This window comes from Physella acuta, unplaced genomic scaffold (genome assembly GCF_028476545.2).
Source record: "Physella acuta isolate Inbredline_101_S28 unplaced genomic scaffold, ASM2847654v3 ptg000074l, whole genome shotgun sequence".
In the NCBI taxonomy this organism is placed as follows: domain Eukaryota; kingdom Metazoa; phylum Mollusca; class Gastropoda; family Physidae; genus Physella; species Physella acuta.
The window spans coordinates 88,688-104,644 of NW_026731594.1; the positions used below are offsets into that span (position 1 = coordinate 88,688).

A 15,957-nucleotide genomic window follows, 5' to 3' on the forward strand; every position below is an offset into this window, starting at 1 on the left:
GCCCAGCCGCCTTTACTTTCCCATAATACCTGGGTGGGCTCAGCAACGTTATATGAACGTTAACCCGTATTCGAACTCTGGTCTTTCGGGTTAACATTGATATGCTCTACCATTTTAGTGCTGGTTTTGTTTGTCTTCATATTTACAGCCGAATCATCTTGTAACTTTTCACCACCTAAATAAACATAACCAGACCCGTCAGCCTTCTTGTAGATTCGCGAACTCTTAGCCTGAGCCGTCGCAATATCAAACTGAAGATTCTCCGCCTGAAGAATAAGTGACTGCAAATCAATTGTGATTGTTCGATTGCAGATCACCCATCTGACCAATGTCCGACGCTGGACTGGTATCAGTGAATCACAGACCATCACAAACCCCTTCAACACTCGCCAGCTTGTTGTAAGGATTGTCAGCCACTCGTTTGATCTCACCCAGTTTAGAGTAAACTGTCCCACTATTCTGCCCATCTAAATCTTCAAGCAAAGTATGGGCTTCAACGTTTTTATTGTATGTACGAATACAACTCCCATTATCATTTGTGCCCTCAACATTTGTATACACTACAGAACTGTTATTTTGAATGTTGTTGTAGAGAGCGATGCCAGTGTTTTCTGTTTCAAGATTTGGAGCGTCATCCAATGAAGTAGTAATTATAGATTCATGTGTCGAAGCATTTTGATTTTCATTAGGTTTTTCGTTAAAAGTATATTTACATTGAGATAGTTCGTGTATAATGTTAGCCTGTACACTATCAGATGCAGGAAGATCAATGTTTACGGTGTGTAGTGTTGAAGCTTCCGTACATTGCTTCGTGTTTCGATGCGTTCGCAGTTTCCGGATTAAAGCTTTTCTGGTGCATATAAGAACGAGTATGACGATGATAAAGATAACACAGGGGATGGTAACAGAAACGGCAATAATCGTGGGGTCAGCTACTGGTTGGGATTGAACAGCTGATGTAGATTGTTCTTTACTGGTATACCTTACGGTAAACTGCCTGACAGTGGAATCACTTGAAAAAAACTGTTCTTCGGTCAAAGACGATTTGGCGGTTATTTTATCGGTGTCATATATTGTTTCTATCTTTAGAGCTGATGTAGATTGAACTATACTTGTAGATGAAACAGAAGACTGCTCGTGTGTGATATCACTTGACGAAAACTGTTCTTTGGTCAAGGAAGATTTGGTGGTTATTTTATCGGTGTCGTTTACTGTTTCTGGCGTAACAGCTGACGTAGATTGAACTATGCTTGTAGACCTTATAGAAGTCTGCTCGTCTGTGATATCGCCTGAAGAAACCTGTTCTCCAGTCAAAAAAGGTTCAGTAGATGTTTGATCTACTACATTTGTTCTCTTTACACAACCCGTGGAGGCAGAGTTCATGCACGATGTAATATTAATGCCTACAAATGTGATATATTCTCCGCAATGCGTTTTAACTAAATGAACACAACTTTCATCGATGAAAGAAAACGAAAATACATTTAAATCCGAGCTGTTATCATTAAATTCCCTTCTTTCGCATGTGAAATTGTGTTGGTTGTACCACGCCATACAGTAGTAACATATATGTGAACTGTTTGAGACTTCACCGATGTGGTAGACATTGCTAACGCTACCGTTGTTGTAGTGACCACCACATGAATCATGTCCAGATTGCAAGCAGTCGTAAAAGCTAAAAATATAGTATCATTGATAAATTGTTACAATCTTTGCAAAAATGTATATTTCTTATTGTATTTTAGTTTAAAATGTCTGATACTAAAATAATATATTATTAAAAGAAAAAACAGATACACCAAAGGTGACTACTATAACTGAATGTTAAAAAAAACAAAAAAACACGAGAAACAAATATTTTGTTCAATGTAAAATGAAATAGTAAAATAGTATAAAGTATTATAATACAGTTTAATACAAGGTTTAAAGTAGTAAAATTCATATTTTTGGGTATTTTGCAATTACTCTCTTAATGACTGTAATAGTGACAATCTGAATACAATTTGGAGCAGGATATTACCTCCCCCGTCAATTAACCCCCTCACTTTCTCATGTCGTGTTTTTGAACCAATGTCACACCCCAACCCTTAAACCCCTCCTCTCACGCCCCCTATAAATTAGCCCTCTTCATTTTTTTTCCACCAAAAAAAAAATGCAGGCCATTATTAAGTCAAGGAGAAATGGATAGCGACTTATTAGGAACAGGTTGAAAAAAAGTTATGTTTAGAGTAAGGGTAGGGCTCGGTTTCGCATAAAGGTTAGGTAATAAGAATATGGTAAGTGAAGGGTATTGTGAAAGGCAACGGATTTGCATAGGGATATATAATAGAAATTGGGGTTACGGTTGGGGTTAGCGATAGGAAAATTAAAATAGAGGTTAGTAACGATAGGCATTTGTATTAGGATAGTAAGCCGAATATGGAGATTAATATGGATAGGTAATATGTACAGTATATATATATATATATATATATATATATATATATATATATATATATATATATATATATATATATATATATACATATATATATTTATATTTATATATTTTTATATATATATATATATATATATATATATATATATATATATATATATATATATATATATATATATATATATATATATTCTAAAGTGTACTTATAAACATGAAATACTGTATAATAAAATGAAATAATTAGACGTGTACTTACTCACTGAACGTGCTATAGTTAAACAGTATGGGCACAACCAGGTGAGTCGTGTAGTCAGTTGAGTTCACGAACATAACGGCTATACCATTTTGTGGCAGACCACTATCATGTCGTGGTAGACATGTCACCACTAGGCTAAACAACACTACCATCCTGGCGCTCATTATTTAATAAGACGGTTAAATAACTACATAATGCTGCATTCAAGGTATAATACAGTTTTAAAATCAATTATAACGCACGTACTATATTAAATTATTTATAATAACACTCTATATTCCGCATAATTTGAAATAATAAGCATGTAACTCTTTTTTAATGAGCGTTTCATTACACAAATAAAACGTACGTGTGCTGATTATCAAAGCGGAACTATATTCTGCTGACAAGTTGGCCTACTATCTTACATTTTCGTTAAATGTTACAAGGAAGTTGAGATAAAGTTAACTGTTATCTTTGTTCTGTATACAGGGGATATCTAAATGGACACAGGCATTACTTCACACGTTTAGTAAAAACATAGTGAAAAGGGTTACTGATTTTAAAAAAAAGGTTTAGTGTTATCGCTTGAAATAAAATTAGTAGATAAGGCGACCGACCAACCGACACAGACATACAGACACAGACATACAGACACACATACACACATACAGACAGACATCCAGATACGCATACACACGTACACATAGACACATAAACACACAGACACTCTGACAAACATACACACATACAAACACAAACAATTATTGATTTAGAGACAAGGTTTGCAGTTTTCTTTAAAAGACTAACATAAATCGTGAATAAATAGTCACAACTCTTGTCATAATAAACAAATTAAAAAAAAAACTGAATTGTAAATAAATTAATATACGATAAGAACCAAGGTCTGACTTAATTATGAAAAATAAATTACTGACCTATGACTTACTTTTCAAAAAACATTTTCACTTTGTAACGTAATTAAAACAATAAAATCCCACAAATCGTGATGTAATTAACAAAATAATTTTCCACCTTGTTAGTTAATTAAAAACAATAAATTATCAACACGTGATTTAATTATCTAAATATATTTCCCTCTAATAACTTAATTAAAATAAATAAAGCGAGTAATGTGATTAACAAATAATATAATGCCCAATCATGATTTTTTTAAACCTTTTTTAAAATAAATTTAAATAAATATTTTTAAAGTGATTTACTCTCATGACCTTATAATTACAAAAACATTGATGTAAATTACATCTTTTATTTTTGTTTGCACTATCATCACTTTATAATTATATACATCATCTATTACCTTAAATGAAGGCGTGATAGTGTTAAATGAAGCAAATAACTACATCGTAAAACAAAAAGTGACTTGCACAAATCGTGATGTAATTAACAAAATAATTTTCCACCTTGTTAGTTAATTAAAAACAATAAATTATCAACACGTGATTTAATTATCTAAATATATTTCCCTCTAATAACTTAATTAAAATAAATAAAGCGAGTAATGTGATTAACAAATAATATAATGCCCAATCATGATTTTTTAAAACCTTTTTTAAAATAAATTTAAATAAATATTTTTAAAGTGATTTACTCTCATGACCTTATAATTACAAAAACATTGATATAAATTACATCTTTTATTTTTGTTTGCACTATCATCACTTTATAATTATATACATCACATATTACCTTAAATGAAGGCGTGATAGTGTTAAATGAAGCAAATAACTACATAGTAAAACAAAAAGTGACTTGCACTATCGTTTTCACCAGTTTCTTCCAGGCATCTTTTCGGGGAGGGGAGGGGCAGCGCCCCCGAAGAAAGTCTAACGCCCCACAGAACGAAATGGAATTTATATAGAAAAATAGAAAACCTTTACTTTTACCTGTGTCCACCGTCCGCCCCCGGAAAATGTTGTCCGCCCCCCCCCCCAAATATTAAGTGCCCCCCAACCCTTCCATCCACCCCCCCCCCCCCCCACTGAGAAAAAAGTCTGAAAGAAACACTGGTTTTCACTATGCCACAGATCATGGACATATTTATAGTGGATAAGAGCCTGAGCTATTTAAGATAAGTGCCCTACCACTAGCCCAAATATTATGTTACCCAAACTGTTCTATGGTTTACCTAATTTCCATTAGGGCAAAGAATGGAACATTAAATTTATTATTTAACCGCTTCTTATTCGAAAAAAAAATCTGAGGACTCACAACATAGCGAGGGCTCTAATCTATAAATAGTTTAGCTTGTATATAATTCTGTGACCGTGATAACCACATTACATCAAAAGTATCTAGTACTCTCTTGATGACCATCAACCCTGTTCTTTGATCTACATAATTTTCTTTGGGGCAAAGAATGGAACATTAAATTAAATTTTTAACCGCTGCTTATTCGAAAAAATATTGTGAGACTCCCAACATACGTGGGGCTGTGAGATATTATATTCCAATCTAAATCTATAATGGGCCACGTTCGCACATCTGTCTCTCTCTCTCTCTGTCTGTCCGCAAAAAAATTTCGCCGGACATCACGTCAGAATCGGCAGCGATATATGAAGAACTTTTTACGGACTTTTGTTGAAAATAATATGTTAGATGTTTTAAATGTATAACCACAATTTTATTTAAATAAAAAAAAATAAAAAAATAAAGGCGTATTCGAATATAGAGAAACAGTATTATTTATGCAACCGGAAAAGTGTATAAACGTGGGACAAGAACGCATTTAACAATGACGTCGCTTATTGTTTACACTAAAACACTAAAACAAGAGCACGAAACTGATGACGTCATTTTCCGAGTTTAGAATTTAAAAAAATGAACTATTTCATTCAAATATGATTTAGAGCTATGTACGCTATGAAATGTAGACTATACAATACGATATTCTCGGCCTAAACTTAAAAAAATTATTTTATCTATTTGGATTCTAGATCTAGAGATTCTAGATCTAGACTAGATCTAAATCTACGCAAAAACTACACTTAGACGCTACGTCGCTAAGATCTATTCTAGATCTAGATTTAGACTCTATCTACTGTAGAATCTATTCCAAAAATAAATTTCTATGATAAACTTTTTCAGGACTTAAATATTTTATAGAAATCTTTGTTTGTTTAGCAATGAAACTGGCTAATTATGGGTAACAATTAATTTGAAAAAATAGGCATATTCGCGTAAGTTATTTTTTTAAAACACTTCGTTTATTCTCCATATTTTAAAAGGTACCTAATTAGCTGAGATAATAGTATACTTGATACCACACAGGTGGTGCTGGATCGGGACACACCAAGTCAAACCTAGTTTGTTTTTTTTATATGTGAATCTTCCTATTTTAGACTATAAAGAAAGGAACTACTTTGGAAATCTTTGTTTATCTATGCAATTTGCTAATCTCTATACTATATGAAGCAAAGTTGTCGGGTGCACGACATCGGGCACTTCCCGGCGCCGCAGGCGCTTCAAATTTGGCAGGATCTTGCCTTGGGGCGACAGAACACGGGGGCCGGTGCCGGTTGGCCTAAAGATCTACGATGAGGGGGTCAAAACAGACCTCGACTGACCGGCGCCTTATATGAGCTATAAATCGAAAAAAAATTGTCCACGTAGGAACCTCTTCATAACTCCTAAGGTCGTAGACCGACCCTCGGGCGAATTAATTAAGCATTCAAATTCTCAATGTTTTTGAAAGCCTAAGCGAAGCTGGGCAGCATGCCTAGTTATCTAGAACTCGCTTGATGACCAGCAAGACGCTAGTTAAAAACTGTCGTTTAACATCTCAAATATTCTTTGATTTAACTGCCCCCAGCTCCACCACATTTGAATAGGTACTGATCGCACAAGTTAGTAGAAGCCTTGAGGAACATGTTGTTAAAAGAAGCTAAACTACAACCTGTTTCCGCCTACTCCGTTCACATGGCCTGTAACATATCCTTCCTTCCAATTAAATCAAGGTATTCTTATTTGTTCTTATTTTTTTAATATAAAAAGGATTAGCTCTAACACTACTCTTTGTTACGAGTCAAATTGTTGTGTGTCATATGGACCGCTGACTCTGATTTGCTTTTCTTTTTTTTGGATTTGCTTCCATAGCTTTTGTCTAACCAAGAACAAACTACAAGGCAGCAGTTGTTTATACGTAGAGTTTTCTCTCCCAGAAGAGTTGCTATGCCCAGCGATCTAGCCTCATCTACAGTGGGAATTCAAATTAACCTCCAAATGGTCAGATGTAAACATAGTATTACATTCACTTAACATACTCAAGCTTAAGACCGCTAAGACGACATCAATTAGATTTTATTTTTTCAATTTAAAAAAAAAGCATTTTAAAAACGCACTATTTTCTAGAAAAACACAAATATTTATCTTACGGAATAGATGGAATTCTCTTTAATTAATGATTTTACAACGATACCCGATGTAGGTTAAACAAAGTAAATCTTGTAGTAATAAAATACTAAACCGTAACGCGTGACGTACTAACAAAACAAAACAAATTGACAGCTCGAGGCTAATACTAATTATTTTTGTTCTTAAGATAATTGTTTACATGATTTAGTGATTGAAAATTTTCAGTTTCTGTGTTTCAAGTTTCAATCTCATCACATAAAAAAGACCAATTCTAGAGGGTATAAGATCGCATGCGCAATGGAGAGAAACTACCTTCATTTGCGTCGATGTTTTCGATAGTACTACGCATGCGTGTGTAAACAAGCAAACCACAGAACCCTATCCCTATCCCTAACCTTAGCCCTAACCAATACCCTAACACTAACACTAACACTAACACTAACACTAACACTAACACTAACACTAACACTAACACTAACACTAACACTAACACTAACACTAACACTAACACTAACACTAACACTAACACTAACACTAACACTAACACTAACACTAACACTAACACTAACACTAACACTAACACTAACACTAACACTAACACTAACACTAACACTAACACTAACACTAACACTAACACTAACACTAACACTAACACTAACACTAACACTAACACTAACACTAACACTAACACTAACACTAACACTAACACTAACACTAACACTAACACTAACACTAACACTAACACTAACACTAACACTAACACTAACACTAACACTAACACTAACACTAACACTAACACTAACACTAACACAGCTCATTAGCAGAACTATTGAGTTTCGTACCTTCTGCCAAAAAATCTTTTGCCGAGCAGTGTTTCTTCAAGACTTTTTTCTCCGGTGGTGCACTTGAAATTTTCGGGGGGGGGGGGTGTGGGTGGGGGGGGCAACAATTTCCGGGGGGGGCGGACACTGTCAAAAGTATTTATTTTCTATAAAAATTCAAATTCGTTCGGGGGGGGGGGGAGGTAGACTTTCTTCGGGGGGGGGGGGAAGTAGACTTTCTTCGGGGGGGGGGGGGGGGCGTTCCCCCATCCCCCCGAAGAGATGCCTGGAAGAAACTCTGTTGCCGTGTAGTTACTTAGAAAAAAAATATACACGTCACAGTTATCCAGAAAATCAAGACATTTAATTTTTTGTCTGTGAGTTTAAATTTTCCATTTACATTTTTATAATTTAGTAGTATTTATTTGCTATCAAAGCAATAAGAATAAACAACGGATCATTTCACTAACTCAAATAAGTAACCAAAACTAAGGTTCAATTCCCACCTTTGACATCCCGGTTTGTCTGTGACCAACCTCCCCACACCCATACCATATCAAAACTGGAGTGTTGGGTGATTAACGAAGTAAATGGTTGATTACTGGACATACCATTGCGGCAAATGTCTGATTTCTGGCGACACCATTTGCGACCGATGTCTGATTCTGTTCAACTTATGTGCGGTCTATTAACTTCCACTTAGTTATTCCCTACAGAAATTTAAACAGACAAGTATAAAAAGACACCGTCGCCTAGTGGTAGATGGCTAGACTGCTAACCCATAAGTCTCGAGTTCAAATCGCTAGATCGTCCATGAGTCTACCTATCTCTGATGGGCACCTATCTTACGTTAGGGAACAAAGGCGACTGGGCATCGTGCTGACTACATTATCCAGCTGTACGCCGATGCATTGAAGCAGATGGACTCTACGTTATCTGCCCCATGTGTCTGGGGCATAAATAAGATAAAGTAGAGTTCACCTTTTTCTGTAGCGTCAGGCTTTAAAACGTGGTGAGTTTTTGAGATAACTGTACTTCATATGGCTACTCTCACGAAATTCCGAAAACGCAAGACTTCCTTTTTTAATAGTATCGTTTCCTCGAAACACCCTGTTTCATGTTTGCAATTTCTCGAGACTTCCTGTTTAATATTCGTGTTTTCTCTAAAGTTCACGTTAAATATTCTAGCTTTTTCGAGATCTCCTTGTTTGATATTTGCGTTTTCTTAAGACTTCATGTTTAATATTTAAGTTTTCTCTAGCTTTTAAGTTTAATATTCGCGTTTTCTACTAATTAACTCAATGACTGTACTTTAAAAAGCCAATTAAATATTTAATCATAGAAATAAAACACAAACAAATGATTTTTAAATTTCGCCTCTGTCAAGTATTTTCATGTCCTAAACCATACTATCTACGAGTGGCTGTACGGGATTGAAACATACACAGTATTTGTATTGATTGATTATTTCTCTATTTAAACTACTACTTGTTGTTCAGAGACATTCAGCTTTCTATACACACAATCAGGATGTTGATTTATAGAATAGCGCTGTGTATTGTTTGGTTACAAATGATCGTTTCTCTGGCTGCATCAATACAATACTCTCAAAGTAATCGATTAACATTCCTCGACTCATCATTAATAAAATTTCTTAAAAATCCAGACGTGCGATTAACCAGGTTTAAACTGCATCCTGATGTAAGATGTCAGGCTTATCCCGCTTTTCGTCCTGCTTCTAGTCTCGAATGTGACTTCTCTCATTACACTCTCGATAAACCCGATCATTTAAAAGTTAGGAACGGTATCATCTCATGCTGTCCGTCAGGAGAGTCTGTTTTTGAGCAATGGAATCAAAGTGACGTAGAATTATACAGCTTTCAGTGGCTGTTGATGAACGCACCAGTTCTAGACACGTCAACAGGATTAGTCTATAGAAATATGAGCGTCTTCAAATGTAATGGATTATCTTCAACCAATGCTTTAGTTTGGAGGTTAAATCACAAGCTTGTCTCAAGCAAGTCTGAAATGTTTTTCAGAAACACTAAGGCCAATATTCATGAACATGATGTTAATATCATTCGAATGAATTTTATTCTTTGTTTGAATCATACTTCATCAAATATAATAAGTTCTAAAAAAAAGAATGATATTGATTATTGCAATTCGTTTAATTATTTCAAATTTTTTTTTGAAATAACGCAAGTTACACCTAGTGGATTTAAATTTAATAGCGTAGAGAGATGTCTTTCAAATGTTGACACAGATTTGTTGAGAAATCAACTGATGTACACACATCCTGCAGATACGTTCTCCTACTATTACTCTCAACTTATTAACCACAACATAGTTAACATTCAATTCTCGGATCAACCAAATGGAGTTCAATGTGTAGTTGCGAATTCTTACATTTCAAACTGCACCGATTCTTTTAGAAGTTTTAACTTTCTAGTTGCACTTGCTAACTTTCACGCTGAAAAGCAAACGCGAGAGCGAATCGCAACGTTTATATATATTTTCTTAAGTTGTATTTTCCCTAATAAAATAATACACATGTTAGCTCCTTTAACTCTATGGGATTCGATAAACAATCGCCCGATAACTGTCCATTCATATCAATTACACAAAAATCTAATTTTGGACGTTAATTATACTTCTTTTCTTCATCATGCAAAAGATTTGTCAAAATTATTACACTACTTTTTAAAAGAATTAAAATCAAATTCTGTCAGATTTCGCAGTTTCGAAAATTACCAAGACAAAGTTGATAAATGTGTTTTCAATACACCCATGATCTTTGATTTAGCATCAAACATTCCCTCAGTCGTTAATGTAAGCGATGCGTTCAATATATGTATTGGTTCAGTCAATTGTCGTACTTATTGTAACGATATTAGGCCTTCTCATTTAAGATGCTATAATACCTTTAAATATCCTAATGGAATTGAAGTTAACCCTCAACTCAGGAGCTGTTTGAAAAGTGAAATTGACCACAACGATTTAGAGCACCACATTTTTTAAAGCATTATTAAAAAGAAAAACCAATACAAAATTTCCGATATATAACACTATATACAAGTTTTGGTGTCACGTGATGTTAAAATTTAGTTTTGCAATGTTTTTTTGACTAAAAGTTGCCTATATATATCTATAATTTATCCCTGTTGGTAGTGTGTCAGTCCGTCAGTCGGTCATTGCTATAGATTTTGAAACCATGAAATTAAACACAGACCATGTCGTATTTTTTTCTTGCATCGCAGTGTAGTATTAAAAGTGATAGAGTAGGGTTTGTTTATATAACGACTTAAATTTATGTTATAGTTGCCACTGTTTTTACTCTTTCGCATAACGTAAAGAAAATATTAAATACACGCACATGGCTAAAACATATTAAACGGATTAATGTAAAATATCGTTTTCTTTTATATTCCTAGAAATAATGTATACATTTGTATACATTTTAAAAGTAATAGGGTCGAAAAAACTAATTAATTTCAAAGGGAGGTAATTAAAAATAAATTTAACTCACGCTAATAAAAAATATGTAAATGCAAAATCTCCAAAAGGGAATTATTGTTGGAATAATATAATTAGCAAAATGTGAATGCAAATTCTGCAGACGTTTAAGAGGAGATTATTGCTGGAATATTATAATTAGCATGAATTGATACAAGGCAATCTTTTATTTATTTTATTCATTGTACATACTGTTTACTAATTATAACTTTTAATCAAATATCCTGCACTATTATACACATGTCATCATGTTCATTAGGTTCGCATCGGTTTTAGTCATAAAATTTTATTGTAAATTATAAAAATTTAAAGTACTGAAAATAAATAGCATGAATTGATAAAGTGCAGTGTGGTAGGTAAAACACGGGTATTTTAAATACTGCCTTTTATTTATTTTATACATTGAACCTAAAGTTATTTTTTTTAATCAATAACAGTTTAGAAGCCAGCTTCTAAACGTCCTCTATGTTTACTTATAAATTTCCGTTTCCGGATCAGTTTGGGATATTATAGTCGTCACTAAATTGAATCAGGCGCGTCGTCTTTTTTTACCTCACCATAGTGCGTAACTTTTTTTAAGCTGACGTTTTAACAGTACATTTAGCAGTGTAAAATCTAACTACGTTCTCGATTATAAAGGCAAGAACGAAGAAACAATTTCTTTTAATAGCTATGTTTATGTTTTATGGTTTCAAAGTTTCCATCAGAAAACATTTTTAATCAATAGCAGTTTGGAAGTCAGCTCCTAAATGTTCTCTAAAGTTTACTTTTATCTTTCAGTTTGCTTATATGCTTGGGGTAATATAGTCGTTCAATAAATTGATTCAGGCGCGTCCGCCGACTTCCGGGCAGGGTTCGATTTGGTTATCCTTTTTTAGTGCTATGGTGCATAATTTCATTTTAAACAGTATAATAGATTATGGATAAGAAAGGTTAATATAATCTTTAACTGAATCGAATCCGGGCGTCCTCTGGCGCCTCGAAAGGGTGCTTTTTGGTGCCCCCGGCTTTCCCGTGTTAGCTATTGCGCCTACGTTTGTTTAAGTAAGTCATCATCATCATCATCATCATCATCACTCCTTTCTGGCCTCTAGGGAGCAAAGGGCTGCAAACACACATCTCCAGCGGACTCGGTTTTGGGCTGCTCCTCTAATCTGTGCTCATGAGAGCCCAGCTGTTTTTGCCTCTTCCTCAACCGTTCTTTTCCATGTTTTCCTTGGCCGGCCCACTCTCCTTTTACCCTGGGGATTCCAGTCCAATGCATAAGTGCAAAAGTATTGTTGTCGTTTACTAAGTTAAATCAGGCGCCCAAGCATGTTGCAATTTGGCGCCCCGGGCTAAAAGAAGCACTTTGCGTTTATATTTGCAATTGTGTTTTTTTGTGTTTGGGTTTAGGTTTGCATTTGTGGTTGGGTTTGTGTTTGCGTTTAGACTTGGATTTTGATTTGGTTTAGTTTGCTTTTTAGTTTGAGTTTGTGTTTGTATTTTCTTTATGTTTGTGATTGAGTTGGTGTTGTGTTTTCATTTGTGTTTGTATTTGTATTTGTGTTTGCGTTTGTGTTATGTTTGTGTTTTTTTGTGTTTTAGTTTTGGTTAGTTGTGGTAAGGGTTAATTCGGAAAGTAAAATGTTTCCGAAACACGGTCAATGGCGGATTTATGCTGATTACTAAACACACACAAATCATGGTCTTTTACACATAGGTTTTTCACAGAAGCCAGTACAGGGCCTGGACGGGAAGGCTAGTATATATATATATATATATATATATATATATATATATATATATATATATATATATATATATATATATATATATATATATATATATATACATATCTTGTACATGTCTCTTATCTATATAATCGACTGTAGTAAGATTCATTTGTTCACACCTTAGTTAAATATGTTTTATTGCTGTATAGTTATTTTCATTAAAATGTTTTGCCTAAACGTTTATTTTGAATTTATAACTTTTAATTTTGCTATGGTTCAATTAAACAAGTATTGCAAAAAAGTTTCAAATGTGTAAGTTTTCGTTATCTTAGTATATATATATATATATATATATATATATATATATATATATATATATATATATATATATATATATATATATATATATATATATATATATATATGTATATATATATATATATATATATTATTTTATTGCAGTTTGTTGCGTTTTTTAAATACTTTTTCCCAGTCATTATTTAGTGAATGCTTTATCACTTTTTTTTTATCGTTGGTACTTGTAACTATTAAAAAGTATACTGCAAATTTGAAGGCTCCTGTTGGTTATATGTTTGCATCGCAATGGTATTTTTATTTACATTTTGTTCTACAAGTTAATCATTTCACTCTAGAATAAAAGATAAACTTTCGAATAATTCATTATTTAAAAAAGCATAATGATTTTTTCAATAAATAAACCGGGAGTGATCTCCCCTAAACTTTCTCGAATATTCTAATATAAAACTACGAGGGATGGCAACTGAGGACATAGACAATATTTGTAATCCATTTTTAATTACTTACACTTTTTATAATAGAATAGAGTCTCGTTAAAAAAAAATTGCACGCCTAATAAAATGTGCATAATAGTGCGGGATATTATTAGTACTTTATAAATTCACATGCGTTTTTTTTGAGAAATCAGAAATAGCGTAAATTAGTACTTCCGATCAACTGAAATTACTCAAAATTTGACAGAATGTAGAGAATTAGATCTTTTACTTACATGTGAAATTTCATTTATTTATCTGAAATAGTACTCAAGTCATAGGCTTTGGAAAAATTCAAAGTAGAAAAAGTACAATTTCCGGTTATCGGAAATCGCTCAAACGTTGATCAGTATCTACGATTTTGATAAAATACTTATATATGAAATTTCATCAACCTAGCTATAACGGTACTCAAGTTATCGTGTTTACACACAGACACACAGACAACGGACAGAATTGCAAAGTCCAGTTTTTACGACTCGATAACGCATAAAACGCCAAAACGTTTATATATTTGTATTTATAATTTTTGCCTGATTAAAATACTCCGGATGTGATGAAGACTGTGGAGTAAAACGGTGAAAACTGTCAAAATTTCATGTTATTTTTGTGCACGATTACAATACTTTCTCTATACTTCGTATATACGAGAAAGTTAAAATGCAGTGGCTTGTTTGGGAATTTTAAAAAATGTATGCCTTAAGTACACGTATATTTAAAAATTAAAGCAGTAGTTTATAATTGACTTAAATATTTCGAATCCTAATAAACTATTAGTAGGATCGTAAATTTAATATATTCCTTTCTTTTACTATTTAGTTTTAACATTATAAAGTTGAAATAGGGTGGATTTGAACTAACATACTATGGATCAAAAGAAACTAAAATCCGGAACAACAAATCATATTGTACAAAATTCGTCTACCACTTTTCAATTACGTGCTTATACATTTTCTAAGGACGGAGTGGTCTAGCGGTAGAGAGCTGGACTGCTAACCCGTAAGTCTCGAGTTCAAGTCAGTAGACCGTCCCAACTGTGATCGGTACCCAACTCAAGTTAGGGAAAGTAATGGCGGTTGAGCATAGTGCTGAACATACTATCAGTTCATATGCCGAGGTCACAGAAACAAGTGAACTCTACTACACTTGCCCCATAGACCGTCAGGTTTGAAAGGGAAACTTTTACTTTACATAATTTGCTAAGTTTCAATTATTTGCATAGTTTAAAAAATCAAGAAAATGCTGCATATAATTCTTATTTTAAACATAATTTAAAATAATGAATACTAAATGTCAAAATTCATTATTTCCGGACATGTATAATTTTTTAATAAAATTAATTTGTTTTTGTTGTTTACCAAAACGAGATGAAGTAAAATACAACTTTGGTGAAGACTTTGGTTATTTTTGTTAAAATTTAATGTCAATCCTTTTACTTTCTCGAATACAGAATATAGAGAAAGTAATGTAATCTTGTAAAGTTCCCGCCGTTTTATTTCATCTTAATTTATCTTATTCGGAATATAAATGATGCAATAAAATTATGACGTTTTATAACATTCCGATGGCGGAATAACAATTTTGCACTCCTATACGTCTATCTATGTATAACTTGAGTAACTTTTGACCAAGTTTTAAGTGTTAGCTTTATATCAAATTCGTAGATTTCTGTCATCTTTTGAGCGATCTCCGATACCTACAGTGTTTCCTTTTGTTTAAAAGCTGATTACATAAATACCATTAAACTTCAGTATACGATATTTCACATATACGTATTATATTGTATTCGCATATTTCTGACAACTTTTAAAATATTCCGGAGTGATCGGCGTGGTCAAGTCGATAAAGATCATGGTTGCTAAACGTGTTCGAACCCTCGGGCAGATGAGGCTCGTTAGTTGGGGACAGTCAATTTTCTACAAGTAACAACTAAAAAATTAAACAACTGAAGCCTTGTAGTTTGTTCTTGGCTGGACAAACGCTATGGAAGCAAATCCAAAAAGAAAGGCCGTCAGAAATTTAGTCAATGGCCTCAATGGCGCATAACCAGTTGACACTTCCGACACCG

General features: G+C 33.5%; 1 protein-coding gene across 1 annotated transcript; it reads right to left on the bottom strand.

Moving 5' to 3' along the window:
- Positions 1 to 271: 271 nt before the first annotated feature.
- On the bottom strand, positions 272 to 2,936 carry LOC131953060 (uncharacterized). Its single transcript, XM_059316078.1, has 2 exons — positions 2,694 to 2,936; positions 272 to 1,675 (listed from the first exon to the last, which is right to left on the bottom strand). The coding sequence occupies exons 1-2, from the start codon at positions 2,855 to 2,857 to the stop codon at positions 358 to 360; spliced, it is 1,482 nt and encodes a 493-aa protein (XP_059172061.1). The 5' UTR covers positions 2,858 to 2,936; the 3' UTR covers positions 272 to 357.
- Positions 2,937 to 15,957: the final 13,021 nt, after the last annotated feature.